The sequence below is a fragment of the Anguilla anguilla genome, chromosome 6 (assembly GCF_013347855.1).
Source record: "Anguilla anguilla isolate fAngAng1 chromosome 6, fAngAng1.pri, whole genome shotgun sequence".
Classification (NCBI taxonomy): domain Eukaryota; kingdom Metazoa; phylum Chordata; class Actinopteri; order Anguilliformes; family Anguillidae; genus Anguilla; species Anguilla anguilla.
Genome location: NC_049206.1, coordinates 18,653,836 through 18,672,201, shown reverse-complemented (window position 1 = coordinate 18,672,201; position 18,366 = coordinate 18,653,836). Strand labels below are relative to the sequence as shown.

Here is an 18,366-nt window from a genome sequence, read left to right as displayed (position 1 = left end):
GACACGTTGTCCTAAAGTAATTAAATAAAGCCAGAACTGCCTGAAAGGTAAACATAATGTCTACGAAGGAATGCGAGGGGTACAGACAGAGATGACCTGGCTGTCTTCTCATCCCATAATCTTTTTGTGTCCAGTCATCCTTCAGAGCTGGTAGACCATTCATGAAATACTCCCTTTTAATGTCTGATAATGAAATTCCACTCTGCATCTTGGGCGTGCTTCCTTTAAAAAGCAAATAAAATTGTGAAACGTTCCATAACCACTAGAGGGCACTAGTGGTAGACTATTGCAACAAATATATGCAAAGGAAAATGAAACATTTGCAGTGATATAGGCAGTCCCCAACTGGGTAATTCTGGAAAAATCTGTTTTCTGTTTAACGTTCCCCTTAGAAAGGAAGTACAAAAAAATGGAATGTGCAGTAAAACTTTTCCCCCGTCGTATGAAGAGGTCTGATATATATAAAGGAAACGAGCCCACAGAGAAACATATGCATTGCAATTTATTTGTGAACACTCTTGGTTATTTTCTAATACGGGTCCAAAATGGACAGAACATACAGATAGGAGTGGTGAGTTTGTGGTCCATGAAAAATTATCGTCCTAATCTACTGGAGTGTCTCGGCCCAACCCAGAGTAACAGGTCTGCATGCTCCGCGTACAGTTGGCATGATTGTATCAACACTTTGTAGTCTCTTTTTAGAGTCTGTCTTCTTGGTCTCATCCACAAAGTTTAATACTGCATTGACTTAAAACAGGAATTCCAAAACAGGAAATCACATAATCACATTCACACACTCTTTAACACATTTACCAATCGCAACATTATCCATACTACATATTAATAATTAGAACACATGTATGAAAATACAATCTAGGAGATCTCATAAATAAATACCTACAAAAATATACATCTAATATATAAATAAGACATTTCAAAACAAAGTAATATATTAATGCCCCTTAATAGATGTCTATAAACAAATACGGAATATCAATATTAATCAGGGTGAGTTCGTTTTCACAAAACCCCCAAAATTCAACATTAATTTGCTATGTTGCTATTTTAAAATAATAAACATAAGCGCGAAAGTAGTGTAAAAACAAATTTCCAGTAGTTTCTTTGTACTCTCCATTAAAATAACAGATCAAAAGCAAAAGTACAAAAAACGTAATACATAACAAAAAAAAAAACATGGCCGCAGCGCTGATAGTGAAGATAATCAAACGTGTTCAAGTTTCACAGAAACTGGATGAAGGGATTCCAGTGTTTATCGACCAAAAGGAAGATCTGCTCTCGCCCGGAGCCTCTTTCCCGCCCCAACTCTGCCGTCCTATGCCAGACTCAGCTGCAGGTCCTCAGAAACCGAATTAAGGGATTCCAGTGTTTATCGACCAAAAGGAAGATCTGCTGTTCCCCGGAGCCTCTTTCCCCCACTCTGCTGTCCTATGCTGGACTCCGCAGCACATCCTCCTTCTCTGACCTGGCCGCCGCCCTTCGCCGCCGGCAGCACACCACGATCAGGGCGACGACCATGATGACCAGGACCGTGAGCACCAGGATGGCTCCCACGATGACCCCCAGGCCATATTCTGGAGAAGGCAAAAGACAGAACCGTCTGATCACGTGATTGGCTGAAACGGGTGAGGGCATGGCTGGAAGAAGTGACCCTGATGACACACAGTTGGACGGTTGCTGTGCTGGCTAATAGAAATGCTGGGAATACCACAATGCAGAGCCTCCCCCTGAGCTAATGAACAGCCCTAATGTCCTCTGACTCAGTGCCGAGTTGTTTCATGCCCCGTTCATAATACAGTTTATTTTCTCAGGCATTACCTTTATTCAAAATGGCTAACAGTTCATGCCTTGTACATTTGTGCAGCCGGATATTAATTGAAGCCATAGACGTTAAATAATGTGCTCAACCATTAAACATTGGGGAGGTAGCTACATGGGATCTGAACCTAGAACATTCCAGATAGTAATCCAGTTCCAAAATCTATCTACTTCACTCTCCTGCTTCAGTTTCGAAATGGATAAACGGTAAATGGACTGCATTTATATAGAGCTTTTATCCAAATCGCTTTACAATTGATGCCTCTCATTCGTCAGAGCAGTTAGGGGTTAGGTGTCTTGCTCAAGGACACTTCGACACGCCCGGGGCGGGGTTTGAACCGGCAACCCTCCGACTGCCAGACAATCGGTCTTACCTCCTGAGCTATGTCGCCCCAGTTTCTGTTCTTAACAGAGCGCTGGGCCCTGTTTCGGATCTCTCCACGTACCTTCAAAAATGGACTTGTGCTCCTTGGGCGAGCACTGCGTGCGGCTCATCTCCCCCAGCTGCTTCCCCAAGCTGCGGGACGGGAGGAAGGCCTGCACGCTGAAACAGTAGCTCTCCCCTCCCTCTGCGTCCAGCTCCATCTGACTTCTGTCTGTCAGTTGCACTTTCTGTGGAACAGAACAGCCTTCGTGTCATATTCAGTGCTTTTATAGTGTACCGTCTGTGTATATGTAACACATACATATCTACACATACTGCATATGCCCTCACGCACTGCAACAAGTATCCTATTATACTATTCCACATATAACATCCTATACTGTTCCAATGACCTTTGGACTACTTACTGTACGTCGCTTTGGATAAAAGCGTCTGCCAAATAAATGTAATGTAATGTAAATACAAAGTGACAAATTTACAGTGCATGTCTCTCAAACATACATCTGGACAGATCTACTCAAATACAAGTGTTGCTGTTACAAGGATTAACTTTTAATTTTACAATTACATTAGAGTGGATGGATGACTACTGACATTCTCCATTTGAAACCTACCTTCCCAGTGCTTCCAGCCTTTCTGTAGGTGACTCTGTACTTCAAGTCATCTTTGAAGATGTCTCGCATGTTCAACAGCCTACCACCTTCATAAATGGCAGAGATAGGGTCTTTTATGTATAGAACAATCTTGTTCTTGACTTTGTCTACGTCGATCTTGAAGTCAGGTCTTCCTATCAAAGCTGTAACAAAACAGCAAAGACAAAAAATGAACAAGTCAGCTACAAACCATATAAATAAACTGTTTAGAATGTAGCGTGTCAAAAGGTGAGCAGGTGATGGGGTGACTGGGATCAAGACACCTACTGTCTTTGTATGGGCAGAATTGCTCAGATCTGGTGTGGGGGAACTCCACAATGTCAGAGGTTGCGCCCCTCTCTGGTTCTGACAGGACATCAGCGTAATAATTCTCCTTCAAGTCGGTCAGCATCCTGGTCAGGTCGCAGTCTGTATTTTTGGTCCTGATGCAGTGTGGATTCCTTTCCCGATCTTTGCCCACTCTGGAATGGAGAAAGGTGATCCTCTAGTTTTAACTAGTCAGGCGATGTAAACCACGGGCTTCACATTCATTTATAAAGTAATTTATAAAGACATTTTACCAATTCTTTGGAAGCAAGTGATAATTATTGTAGATATCCACACTGGAGTCAACACACATAAGCGCCAAAACTATTTATGCTATTTTTAAATGCACGCTATTTTTAGAGTACAGTAAGGTTTAGTCAGGGCTTCCTTGATTAGTGATGTTTCAAATAGTCCTATTGAAAATGTAATAGCTGAAGGGAAAAAAGCAATTTTTCAGCTTTTTTTTTTTTTTCTTTCAACACCACCCCCCCAAAATATTTTTTTATTACAATAATCATGTAGGTAGTTGAATCCGTGCATCTGTTTAAGAACATGCAATTTTTCAGCTTATTTTTGTTTTTTTTCTTTCAACACCACCCCCGCCCCCCCAAAAAATATATTTTTTTATTACAATAATCATGTAGTTAGTTGAATCCGTGCATCCGTTTAAGAACATGCACATTACATATTAAGTGACCAATGGCATCTTTAGTTAGTAGTGGCCTCATTGTCATTTCTCTTCTCTTTCACTTTAAAAAAGGTGTTAAAAACAACACATAATGTGCTATTTTTAAACACACCACCCCGTATAGTTATGGACAAAACATTTTGTGTTACTTAAGTTTCAACACTGTCTGTGTTAAAAAGTTAACTTTTGTAACACGCATTCTTCATTTGTAACACAAAGGTAGTATGCTTTTTGAGAGTGCTTCTTTCATTTACGCAGTCAAATCGCGAACACTTTCTTTCTGTAGGGTTAGTGAAGAATTGTGCTGCATGCAAAGTAGCTGCCACAATTCATCCCAGCAGGACATTGGCAGGTATTCAATGACTGGGATGAGTCTTTCAAGTCGTGTCTGGGGAAAGGCTCCCTTCCTATCTTGATGCGTGCAAATCGGGAACTTGCTTGAAACTGAGTGAACTTGTCCCATGTCGATGGCAACGCGACTGCCGTCAAAAAGTGGTATAAGTACTTCCTTATAGCCTATTGTCTGCGTGTCGTCGTTGGTACGCCAGTATTGCGTTGTGTTAAGGAAATATACAGCTGTTTAAGACGGTTAATTTAGTTTAGTATGCATATACAAACGCACCTAACAGATATCGATCTGTCTGAAGTAGTTAAAATGTAGCCCATGTGTAGATTTATAATTACGATCCATATGCTCTATCCCATTGAAAAGCCAAATACGCACAGAAAATCAAATACAACGCAATCATTTGGAAATAATTGTACTTACCCATAGAATTCAACAGTGTACGAGTAATCTGTGGGCTTGGGTCCCCACGATAATAATGTCTTGAAGTTATATGAAGACCAGGTGACGTCTTGAGCCTTAGGGAAATCGATGTTACCTGTAGACACAACAAAAAAGTTCGAGGTTCAACTTGGCACAAATGTTAGCTATTTGTCAAATTATTTTGCTGTCATGTATCATTTGACATATAAATGGTCATTTAAACGCACAAACTATTCAACGTGTTTTCAGTGTGGGAGTTCTCATCAAACTGCATTGCAAGACATAGTCTACATCGAATAGGTTGGTCACAATTTGCAAATGTAATGAGAATAGCATCTACAAGTTCAAACAGCATGGCGTTCTTTTTAAACAACGTTTCTTTGTCCAATGGGAACTTTGAAACTACATCGTGTTTCCGATGTAGACTATGTTATCTGGTTACTGATAAACTATGGAACATACTGAATTCGTTCGACTAATAACCTACCCTACATATTACCGTGGTGGAATCTTTTTTTTTTCTTCTTTTTTACCACCCTAACAACAATTCTGCGCAATGATCCCTGGCTAAATCATTTTGAAGCCAATAAAATGTATTAAGACATTGTACTAACCCGAAGCTCTTCCCGCGAGATGGAATGAAAATAAAAGTAATCCAATGGCAATGCACGTCCTCGCCTCCATCGTATTGTATATTCCCAAAGCGAAGTAAACTGGCCCACACGAAAGCGAATGTTTCAGCTTGCTCACGGTTGCTAAAACGGTTATCTTTGCAAGAGTTTAGAGTTTTTAAAAGTTTTGTTTGGTTCTATATTTCTATGAAATAGAAATGCCGAGACCTGGCAATTTACGGTGAATCGGGTCCAATTAGGCTACACTATCGAAGTATCGCTAGAAGAACAGATTTATAGCACAGCCTACATGAGTCACATAGGTCTCAGCGAATAATTGTTCCTGCCCACACAGAATAATTGTTCCTGCCCACTTTTGTCTCCTCCTAAAGAGTGTTCGGTCACTGGCTGAGCACGCAGTCGCGAAATTTGACTGCATATTAGGTGGCCAAATATGGTCATCCGGACTCAGAATAAAGAAGTTGACACCACACCTGCGAGACGGGAGAATACATGGAGCATTAGGAACGTAATGCCATAATGCTTTTTTCGTATGCCTAGACGTTGGGTCCCGACAGAAATTTATTCTGTTGTAACGTCATTTACTTCCAGTTGACAGGTATCCGTTGATTGCATTAAATTAAAAAAAAAAAAAAAAAAAAGTAGGCTAGGTCGGCGTTAATGTACTATTAGACAGAAAAAAGCCTACCAAAAAGTGCCTGAAAAGATACAAGCGGTTGTCACTGTGGTGGTATAGGCTATCCTTATAGACACATACAATTGTACCCTAATCAGTAATGCATAATTCACTTAGACCTTTTTTTGCTTGTAAAAGGTAGCCTACTTATTAGTAGCCTACCTGAATAGAACATAAGTTGTACTTTCAGCATGCATTGGGGAAATCTATTCCTTGATTAACAAAAATGTACAACCGCACCTTTATTTCTGAGAGTGATGTGGAGTTTTTTAAAAGTTGTCAGCATCTCTTTGTATCCCAAAAGGCTGCCTGATTTTTACAAAACACCTGCTGTTGGGAGAATGTACAGTATAATAGACCTATTGTGTAATAGTAGGCCTATGGAGATATTCCTTATTTTACCCTATTTTACCCTGCTGAAAACTTAAGGGCAGGTTAGGCTTGTTAAAATTGAATTTTCAGTAGGGTAAGGACGACTGTTGAAGATTTGGATTTTTATCTAATCTTGGTAGCCAACTATTCTCGAATTCGACAAAAACAACCAGTCAGGTATCCACCAGGTTTAAACTGGATAGCCTGTCTGCGCCATTACTTCGGAATGTAGACTATTTAGACGGCTCCCGTTTTCTATCGGGTCATACAATGTAAACCAAAAGCATATAGACTAGGATATTCTACATAATACTTAGTCTGTCAAATGATCTGACTTCATTAAAAAATTATTTTCTGTTGCCAATTGGCTAGTTGCCAAACTTAATGGTAGGCTACTGCCTCTGAACTGAATCAGTGAAACGTGGACTTGTTGCTTGATAACAAGTGAGACGAATGTGAGGGGAGATTACGGGGAAACTGCTGGCTAATTAGGATGGGTCTCATAGCTTTTCAGACCATATTATAATTAGAATCTGTATTCGACCGTATTCACAACGATTCATTTAAAAGGTAGCTACATTTTATTTATTTATTTATTTTTACAATTGCTGCCTTAGGCCTATTTACAAGATAATACAAAATGTGCCTACTGATATTCGCATTAATCAAACAGACTATCAACTATAACCTCAACTGTCAGCAACGTTCATGTATCTGAAACTTCGTTATAACTTTCAGATACATGAACGAGATCATGACATCAAATAAAATTCTAAGAGGACATCCAATGACTTACAATAGGCTACAATTTTCCTTCAGATCGCAGTGCTTTAAGATCGGAGTTGCATGGGAATTTAGAATGGCTGAGGACAAGTCTATTATAGGATACCCATTTTCACAATTTAAGGCCCGTATGTTGCGATGCTGAAGAAACATATAGCCTATGCTAAAATACACCCAGTAGAAAGGAGATACTCTCCATTCTACAACTGCAAAGAGATAATTCACCTTCACTACAATATTATTAGATCGTAATTAGGCTAATATTTATTTTTAGAGATCAGTTAGAATGTTTGTACACTACGTAGGCTATAATACACAATAAATAAGCTCATATTATTTAATGTAGACCAAATTTTATTTATGAAATTAAAAGTGTTGTCTACCTATGACGTAGTCCTGTGTTTTGAAGAACTATGGCTACTTGATTTGAGACTTGAGAATGTATCTTTAATGGTTTTTGTTTACATTTTTACATTTCAAACACATTCCTTTTTAAAAGATCAAAAGGAGACAAAAAACACATTTAAACATAGACCCTCACATAATTTACAAAACAAGAAAACACTCAAAAGGAAAACATTATTTACAAATCAATAATACATACAGCCATACTAACACCAAGACAATACTTGTTTTAAGACATTTTTTTCACATAAAATTGACATTCTTAAGATAAAAAACAACAATAGGTGTGCTCGGGAATGGGGTGAAGAGCGGGTGCCCCTCCTAGGGGGGTGGACTATATGATTAGTTCTTTCCAGTTGTCCACCTCCCATTTCTCTCTTGCCAGGTCCTTGTTTTTCCGCCAGTCCACCAGAACGCCGTCCTGGAGGAGGTTCTGAATCCTCCTCTGGAGAGTGATCAGGTCTACTGCTGTTTTTTGGTAGACCTTGATGTTCCTCGTCTCCCACAGGACCTGCTTGATGGTGTTGATGATCCCCCACTGACGTTGGAGCTCCTTGGTCTTGAGTCCCTCTCGGGGACCGTAGAGGACTCTCTCAGCCATCAGGGAGGACATTGGCAGCAACCTGTTTTGGGAGACAGAGGAAACAACAGGGCCCCAGACCCGCCTAGCCACAGTGCACTCCCAGAACAGATGGTGAATGTGTTCTGAGTCCATCCGAGACTTCAGAGACTGTGCCTACATCTACGTGCGTGTAGTACTGGGGTTGTATGAGAAATGAGGTTTGGCTTTCTCCTAGGTTCCAGGAATACCAACAAGTTGGCTCACTAGCAATAGGATACCCAGACTTCAAACCAGACAACCATTTCCCATTACGGTGTAAGTTAACGCAGATCCCGACAGTGTAGAGTTGCTTGTGGCTGTGTTTGTAAAAGTACTTAGAAATGTGGACAATTTTTTGTATGTTACGAAATGAATCAGAGGAACTTAGGAAACCGTGCGTCCAACGTCGGAATATGTATCGTTTTTTCCCTCTGTCAAACGGCTAAATCAAACGAATGTAGCCTGAGTGATAGTTTTATAAAAGTTAGAGCAATAACGTAATACACACACACACATTTTTAGTTCTACGACAGTAATACCAAATCAAAATACATTTCAGATATTCAACCGGATTGTTTTTTTAAATAGTTTTCTAAAGTAATAGGCTACCAACATTACAAAGAAATGCACAAGCTCGTTTGTTTGGTGCATAGTTGGCCTAGACTTATTAAGTGTTCAGAAATAATTATTGCGTGGTGACTCATGGCATGGTAGCACAGGCTGCGTATTGGCGCTGCTATAAAGGGCTGCATTTCAAGTATCAGTCCACATGTGCTAATCATTGTTTAGCGCTGACCCACTGTTACCTCTTCGGCTCAAGTGTGCCGAGGCGCAGGGTAGAAAATGATGTCATAAACGTCTCCCTGGAATTCCAAGTTGTTCCACCGTGTGGTCGCTGGGATTACACATCGTATCCAAGCTCGTTCATTCCCTCCAAGACGGCTTGGCTCATTCGTGAAATCCGTGGTTTTATTTGTAATGTTAAAGAATTCATGAGGCACAAAAACGTGGATATTCGTTCACTACTGAGCTATGACTACCCCTAGCAGTATGATTTGGGCGATTAGTCTTTAATTTTCCCCATAAATTTAATAAATGTCAGTTCGACTCATTACCATTTACTTTATCCTTGAACTCATTTTTATTTTCCACAAATGGTTTCAGTGATCAAGTGATCTGCACTTTTGTACTCAGTTATATAATTTAACCATAAAAAAATAAGGTGAGCTCATTTTAAAGGGAGGATCTATCATAAAGCACAGTGGACACAAAATTCAAAATATGTAAATATTGGACAATTATTCTTCAGAACATGCTAGACAATTTGGACATATAGTAACCCTGAGTCAGAAGGGGGAGAGGCATCTGAGGGATTTGTATTTGAGCTTGCCTCAGATGTCTGACCCAACATTGTGTTAAAGTGCTTGCTTCGTTATTTTTTCTAAACTAGCAGACAAAAGCTGACAACTGAAAAGAGACTAGAGAGCTTGGTTTGCTTTTAGGAGAGAATGAATAGTGGGCCTATATCGAGCCTAAAAATATATTCAGTGTGGGAACATATTGACTCCCTAGGTGTGAAAACCCTGTCAGGGGCGTCATGCAAGCCAAAATTCTGCGGGGGGGGGGGGGGGGGGGGGTGGCACAATTAGAGTGGGGAGCATGGGGTCCTTCCCCAGAAAAAAAGAAAATAATGACGCTTCACTTTGTTCTCTTACCACCAAATAGGCTAATTGACTGCCTCTTACACAGTACTTTGACAACATCATTATTATTATTATTATTATTATTATTATTATTATTATTATCATCATCATCATCATGTTGTTGTTGTGAGAATCATCATTAGGCTATTCACTTAGCTTTACCCGCTTCACACAGATCGGCAACTTTATCTGCCTGATCATCATCATCATCCCTTGATTGGTCTGAAATGGTCATATGAAAGAGGGAACAAATCTTTCAATTAAATCTGCATACATTTCCATTAAGGAAAAATAGCCTATCACTATAAATCTCACCTAGGATAATCTACCTCTTGCACTATCAACCTCCTGACTGAGGACAGGGCTGGGGCTTAAAGAATGACAAGATTTTCCTCTGCATCTTGACCTGGAGATATCAAATGGAATTCAGTGTTTTGCTAACTATAACCTGTGATAGTGGTGGTAAAAACTATCAGCTCACTGCCATAAGATTCACACAGCTCTCCTTTACCAATATTAAATAGGATGCTATGCTATCACAAGTCATGACTAGCTAGTGAGCCAGAAGGCTAAACACCCGGATTGAGGGATGGCTACTAAATTTAGCTGGTACTAGCCAACTATCTTGCAAAGCAAACTATGCCTATATTGCTCAAATACAATTAAGCATGTATAACTAATTGCATTTCATTTTCACACGTTTGAAAAAGGGATTAATACTAACCACTCCAGCAACACACCGTTAAGCTGTAGCCTACATCTCCTCCAGAATTGATGCGCAACAGAGTGCTGTGTGTGTGTGTGCGTACCTGCTGTTCCGAACAGATTTCATTCTGCAACTTTTGAAAGAAACCAATACTATAGGGAAAGGGGGTGTGTGACTTTTTGAGGTATGATCTATGGCATAATTAGAAGAATACGTTTGACTCATAATATAAAATGATCATACCTACATATTATAAGAAATAATAGTAATAAAATAAAATAAAAATATATAAAAAAACCAGATATCAAAAATCTGGTGGGGCACGGGCCCCCCCAGCTTGAATGGGCATGACGCGTCTGAACCCAGTGGGCCCTATTCGACATAACATAACACACCTTCCTTATCTTTGAACAAACTGAGTCGAATAGATAAATTTTGTGTAGACTTCTGCTTGTCCAAATGAATTTCATATGTAGCTAGATTTGCCATGCCTGATTATTATTTTTACTAGACCTCTTAATTTATTCCCAAAACACTTGGTTGTAAGATTAGATAATTCCGTGGTATACTGAAATGTTCCTACTTCTGGTGTGTTGAAGATTTATTTCCTGGCCGTGGCTCCAGGTTAAATTCCTCATTTTTATAGTGCATTGAAACAGAAGAAAAAGGAACTTAGATAACAGGACTGCATGACTAACAAAGAAAAGGAAGAACAATATTTACTGGCTACTTAAATCCAGTTGTAACCTTGTGTGACTTAAAATTAAATTCATTAAAAGATGACTGTAAACGTGAGCAGACCAGAAGCCTAAATGTTAGTAGGCAAGCCTAAATAAAATAAGAAACATTCAAAGAATGCGTTAGATCATAGATATCACTCACATGCAATTTTATGATAGTAGCAGTAACAAATTCTTTATATAACACATTTGTTTGTAGTGACATTCATGGATGTTGCTGTCTTACGAGGTATATGGGGTAATTTCCTAAATTAATATATAATTATTTAATTACAAATTATATAATTGTTTACATTTAACATGCTTGCAAACCATAAAAGAACCCAAATCCTGGAAGTTATTTCCCAAACAAATGGACACTACAGAACAGCCAAGAGATACCTAAGTAGCACAAGTGAAGGATCAACTTAGGAGTATGAAACGTAGCTTATGGCGAGTTGACTCCCCCCAGAGTCTCTACTGTTCGGATAAAACACCATCTAGCATACTGCACAGGGTTGGCCGGCCCCGGTGAAGAAATCTTTATGGAACTCTTCCAGGAATGGGATCACCAGCGTGACGGCTGGAAACAAAGCTCGGTTTTGTTTGGGCTGGATGCAGGGTCGGCCAGGAATTCAGAGGTGCCGCACTGCCGTATCGGGTCCGAGAGGAAGCATCTAACAGAGAAGGCAGGAGGACTAACCAACAAGTAAACTTTCTCATTTAAAAGAGATTATAAAACATGTGCTCATTGCCCCACTTCTGCTTCACTGGAGGAGGTCTGTCCAACTGTTTCAGCATAATTTCCCATGCAGTTTTTTCCAGTCAGCTTTCCTCCTTGTCAAGAGTGCTACCTACTGTGTCAAGAGCGCTACCTACTGCTGTGTAACAGCAATACGTATTAACCGCTGTTCTGAAGAGAAATGCATGTGTGCAGTCTACACCAACATACAAAAAGTGTTTTTACTCATCAGCCTCTGTACTGAATTGAGCACAGTCAATTGCTTGAAAATATTATTCTGTACTTTTTGACCTCCAAACAGGAAACAGGAACTCCGTGTGGGGTATTAAATCCCTGGTCAGAAATACTTTCCCAGCATTTCTCTGTATTGAAATGAATAGCTATGCTGCAACGAGAAAACACTGCCCAGCTTTTATGAAGGATTATTATGAAATAAACAAATAAATAAATAATATTAGGATATGTTCAGTTTATATAGCTGGATATTAAACAATTCAGGTTAAATGCTGCAACTGGTGGTACATTGGCATTGCCTCAATTGGGAGTTACATCTTTTAACTTCTAGAGGTAAGCCCAGGTCGTTTACTGAAGGCCCTCTCCATCTCTAGACCTGTGATTGTATCTCATGTCACTTAGTGATTCTGCATTTACACATTTCCCTCCAGTGACCAGTATTCAGTCAGCACTGTAAGTGAACCACGGGGGTAATGATAAAATCACTCACGGCTCAGCACTGCTCACCTCTCTTTGACCGAGGGTCTGTTGCCTGGGTAACAGTAGAGCGGAGCCCAAGTTTAATCCCACTTTTAAAGAAACAAAGCCTTCTTTTAGCTGAAAGTGCTGCAGTCTTTGGTGTTAATTTTGAATTTGAGCAGCACATTTAGGCAACAGTTCCTTTTTTAATTTGTTTATGCTACTTAATGGCAGCCTTTATCAGAATAAAAATGGGGGAGGATTTAAAAAGTCATAATAAAAAACCTAACCCCTTACTTATTTTGTAATTTAAGCCAGTGTTGTTGTTGTTGTTGTTGTTTCTCATAACTGTTGCTATTAGTTCACAGCAAAATTCTCAGTATAAAATCAGCTTTAACAATACATTTTACACTGGTTGAGAATTTTTTAACCAGTGTGAACTCTTAGACTTTGCTATAGTTTGTTAGTTTAATTAACACTGAAAGTTTTACTGTGTTGCTGGGTTATAGTTTCCTGTGTAGAAGGTCCAGGTTATTTGCAGTGGCATTCACAAGAGCCATGGCTAAAAAAAGGGATTCATGTTTTTGATAATCAAATTGAATGTACTCCCCAAAATGAAGTTTCCCTTTGCCTTCCCAAGAACATTTCACCCACTGCTAAAATCTCCAGGACACAGGCTATGCTTCCATAATTGTTGTCCCAGATGCTCTGGCTAATTTTCCAAATATTTCAGCACTTAGTCATGTTCCCACAAATAGTTGGCTCCTGATTTGTGTGCATTTCTAAATGTGAATATTATAATGATTGTACTTACCAGGACTTACCAGCTTCCACATATGTTTTGTTTTGCTCTAAAAAATGATAATGGGGACAAATCTCCATTGTTCGCGGCAGTGAGGAGAAACACAACTTTAGTGATGTCGGAAATGTTCTAATCAAACTCTGCTGCCACCAATTATTGTTTTATTAATTTGTTTTCTAAATCAGTTAATGGCTCAAACAATATGAAGTGATATTATCCAAACCACCAAATCACTTGTCATACAGCTGCAATCCCTTGTGTTTCCAAGGAGATTTTTTTAAGGAAGGAGAGCAGACAGCCCTTCTCCTTAGGTCATTTTTCATTGTAATTCAGATGGGGGAAGGAAAGAGATATACAAGGAGAAATGAGATCACAGTACAGAAAGTTCCATTGTGGAAAATCAAACCCATGGTTACATGGGGATTTCTACATGGACTGAGAATTGGCTGCCTCATGGACTGTGCCACAAGGTCTCCCCAAGGTTATATAATAATAAACAAAATATGAAGGAAGACAATCACACGGTAAAAATATCAATCATTTTAAAGTGGTAATCCTTATCTCAACTAATTAGAAGCTGCTCCACTACCACCTTATCAAGGATCTATTCCAATGAATAGGAGTTAGTTTTTTATACATATTTAGATTTCAGATTTTTAAATCTTCCACTAGGCCCATCGTATCATTGCGGCTTCATCTGTTAAGTCTGCCAGCCAGTGCTTCATTTTTGTCCATTGTCCACCAGCTGTTTAGCCACGCAGCACCCCCAAAACAGTTAATTTATTTTTTGAACAATATTTATTTATTAAGTTAAGTGACCACCATATCCGTGATGGTGACGGAACGTGGTTACTTTTGTTTATTAAACCTGTACACAATTGTGGTTGGAATGAATGTCCCTCTGAGGCTTATAAACAGTATCTTCAATCCTAATGAGAACAAACAATCACAAATAGGATTTGAAATGGATGTTTGTGGGGGTGGCTTGTTTGATATACAAATTCTGTCAGATTTATGAGATAATGAGACCAAGTTGACTGCAGAGAACTAACTCTTCAGGAGTTCAAGGACACAGCTGGAGTCTTGAGTGCATGACTTATGTAAACAAATGTGTGTGTAAGTCAGACTATGTTCTTGGCCAAGTGAAGGCCCTATTGCTCAAGTAATCAGTCCCTTTACTGTTGAACAAACAGCCATTATTCAATCCATACTTTGCTGGCTTAAATAACCACAGCTTTTAGTAAAGCAGGGACAGGTGGAGTTGGAGGTGAAGAAGTTCATTGGAAAGGGGGAACTGTAGGATTTTGCAGAGGGATCTCTGATGCCCTGGAATTTGTCATGAGAAAGAGAATCATCAACATGCTTTGTGTGTACCAGACAAACCAGTTTACATGCTGAAATTAATGCTTTCGGTCAAATGCCTCCAGTAATTTAGGCCTTTTCATTTTTGGCTTATTATTCACATGAAGTCCAAGCTAAAGGATGTAGCCAATGTTACAGGTTGTTCAAAGAACACAATAATACGAATACCACAGTTTGTTTAAAAACCCATAATATCTTGTCAGCCCTACTAACAATGACGCTTAAAAATGGACTTGTGCAATAATGAATGAAGCAATTCATGGTAGTCCTTGCCAGGTTACTACTGTTTCGCATTGCAAAACACCGTATCACTAAACAAAGCATCAAGTCTTTGCATGCGAATGAGCATTTTTCATTTATGTTATACAATATTGGTGTGTCTGTGTGTGGCTTGTGATGTCACATCTAACCTAACGTGTCTGAACTAGTAACTTTGTGCAAGAACATTTCCTGGAGGATGTAGGTGATACACTAATTTACAGTGTGATAATTACTCATTCCACTTCAAAATATCCCAGCAACACATCCCTTGCTACATTTTGGAGATTCTCCAGGTCTATATGTGTCAATAACATGGGAAGATTTTTCAGCTATAGGTAGCTGAAAAATATTTATTCATGGTTTAGTGGAAGTTTCCAAATCAAACAAGATTTTTCCAGTTACTTTGCTACTTTGCATTTTGTTGACTGAAATGGTACATGCAGGATCGTGAGTAAAATCAGATGTATTATTACTTAGTCTTATCAATAATATACATTATTATACAGTATATATATATATATATATATATATATATATATATAAATATATATATATATACATACACAGTCCTGTGCAAAAGTCTTAGGCACCTGTAAAAACAAATGCTGTACAGCTAAGATGCTTTCAAAAATAATGAAATGAAAGGTTATAAATATCGAAAAAAATAATATAAAGAGCAGTAAATAGTTAAAAACAAAATAAAATCAATGTTTGGTGTGACCACCCTTCTCTTAGGTACACTGTCCGGCAGTTTTATAAGAAAATCGGCTGGTAGGTTGTTCCAAGCATTTTGGAGAACTTGCCACAATTCTTCTGCAGATTTTGGTTGTTTCGCTTGCTTCTGGCTCTCCAGGTAATCCCAGAGGCCCTTGATCAAGTTTTTATCTGAAAAGTAGTCTATTACTTAAAATATTACTTTATTTAACAAAATACAAAAATGTATCTGTAAAATTTCATTTTTTGGAAAATTCATGTTTGGAAATCTCAAATTTGCTCTTTTCTACTGACACACTAATGCAGAAAACAAAAATAAACATCTAAGATCAAATGTATACTATATTTTAAAATCTAGGGTGCCTAAGACTTGTAAGTACTGTGTATATATATATATATATATATATATATATATATATAGTGTTTTAGTGTATATGCACATATTTTTAAAAAACAAGTAGTCATAAGCAACTGGTATGCAAATGCAGTTGAATGAGTGGTTTTGGTAGAAAACCACCCATTCTTATAATTTACACAAAGAATATAAACTAAGATATAAACCATGAAAAAGTGTAAATCATATTAGATTAAGTCAAATATACCATCCATTAATGATTAGGTGATATAAGGCATGCTTAGCACTCCATACATAGAACATAGAACATAGAACAGACAATGGGTATATTTGCTCAGTGCCATATTCAGCAATGGCTTTTGACTAATACAGTCTTCTATACTCTATACCCTGCTGAGTGCAAGCAGCTACAGCCAATGTCACTTGTATGTCATGTCTAATGCCACATAATAACAAAGAGAAGGCATGCTTGTTTCACCTAATATGACTTGCTACACCTTTGTGTCACTTGCATAGCATCCTGGCCTTCCTATAGTTTGTAATCACAATTCAGAGTACATCATTAAATAATATTAATCTGCTAAATTAATGAATAAAGTGGCAGGCCCTACTGAATGTCCCTGACAGAATGAGATACAGGCCTTACTGGCCTGCTGAGTCCCGACCGCTAGTGCACTGCGACTCATGAACAGCCATGAACAAGATTCAATGGAGACATCACATTATGGATTTCATTATGCACTTGCATTGCAGGCTTTCTTACTTAGGGCAGCCTAATACAGCTCAGGTTTTTATGCCCTGCTTGGTTGCACAGCTGACACTCTTCCTAAAGCAATTCAGGTTTTAAAACCTCGCTCAGTGGCAACAAAGCAGTGTTCCATCTGAGCAACTACACCACACGGCCGTTTCAGAGAAACTTCCCACTGCTCAGTGCATGTGCTCCAAATGAGATGGATAATCTGTGAAGCACAGGCCAGAATGTTCAGCTTTCCTGTTGCCAGGCCGACAGCATAATTCACAGCTGACTGGAAATAAAAGCTAGTTAATTTCTTTGAAATAGGACTGAATGTCAAGGAAAGAGAGGCAGGACTAGAACAAGTGGCTAAACCCTGACTCCCTTTTTTTGTGGGAGCTCTCCATGTGCATAAATATATGGCTGACATTCCAGAATATTTTTTGTATTCCTTTATTCATGTATTATTTCATTTTCATCATTCTGGAACAGGGAGACAGCACCCGAATTCAGAGTTTTTCCAGAATCACTTAGGAAGGTAGGGGAACAATTATATGGTACTTTGCCTATAATGGACAGATGTTTAAAAATACAAGCAATTATGAAAGTGACCCTTTAACATAAATGGGGCTTGTAGAAGGATTTCAGTCATGTTGAATCTAAGCTTTTAAGTAAGAATAAAATTGTATTTTTTTGGGACAAAGGGTCGAAGTAGGATTGTATGCTTCTATGTCCTAATCTTTGCTTGCAGAAAGTAACAGACACAAACTGCATCAGTTGAGTAATACAAAAATAAAATGAAACTGTACAAACATCCAAGAAATCTAGAAATTCCACTCAATTACCAGGTTCTGCTAATATCTTTGACACCTTCCTTTCGTTATAGTGATGAATTTTAGGTGCCCAGGTAAATTCCCAAATTTCACATTTTAACTTCCACCCCCTACCCACAGTTTGTGTAATGACACTACACAGTATACGTAATGGAGAAGATCTTTGCTGAAACTGAGTTTACAAAAACAGGAAGGAAGTGGATATACGGTAGAGGGCGGTCGTAACATTTCCGGAAGTGGCTCTCAGTGTCTACATACATGGAAGTTATGTTAAAAAAAAATGTTATGTAGTGCATCCACATTGTTGATTTCAAGGCATTAATTAAAGTTACTTGAACACATCTTACTTGGATAATAACATTTTACACATATGTATGGAACAGAATATAAAGAATATAGAAGAACATGATTACTCTATTTGTAGTTCTTTCTTTGGTGGTGTGGTAATTCTGAATGTGATTCAAAGCCAGTGAATATTTCAATGATAGGCCTAATACTGCTGTCCCAGCTCTTCTAGGGCCTCATAACAACAGCTGCTCCCATGAGCCTTTGGAACTTGCATTCCACCAGTTTTTTTTCCCACATGATTTGGAAGAACGCTGCCTGCTTACAATAAATATCCACTTTCAGGCTCTGC

At 38.7% G+C, this 18,366-nt stretch overlaps 1 protein-coding gene across 1 annotated transcript; it reads right to left on the bottom strand.

Annotated features, from left to right (window-relative positions):
- Positions 1 to 485: 485 nt before the first annotated feature.
- LOC118229169 (tissue factor-like) lies at positions 486 to 5,620 on the bottom strand. Its single transcript, XM_035420886.1, has 6 exons — positions 5,252 to 5,620; positions 4,638 to 4,752; positions 3,142 to 3,335; positions 2,836 to 3,017; positions 2,283 to 2,448; positions 486 to 1,592 (listed from the first exon to the last, which is right to left on the bottom strand). Exons 1-6 carry the CDS (start codon positions 5,319 to 5,321, stop codon positions 1,447 to 1,449), a joined length of 873 nt encoding a protein of 290 aa, XP_035276777.1. The 5' UTR covers positions 5,322 to 5,620; the 3' UTR covers positions 486 to 1,446.
- Between the last annotated feature and the right edge of the window lie 12,746 nt (positions 5,621 to 18,366).

What these genes read in the sequence shown, in the direction of transcription:
- LOC118229169 (XM_035420886.1), bottom strand. Translation starts at nt 5,321, where the DNA reads ATGGAGGCGAGGACGTGCATTGCCATTGGATTACTTTTATTTTCATTC. An exon ending in TACACTGTTGAATTCTATGG is followed by an intron (nt 3,336 to 4,637) that starts GTAAGTACAATT and finishes TCTCCATTCCAG; the next exon opens with AGTGGGCAAAGATCGGGAAA. An exon ending in AGGCTGGAAGCACTGGGAAG is followed by an intron (nt 2,449 to 2,835) that starts GTAGGTTTCAAA and finishes TCTGTTCCACAG; the next exon opens with AAAGTGCAACTGACAGACAG.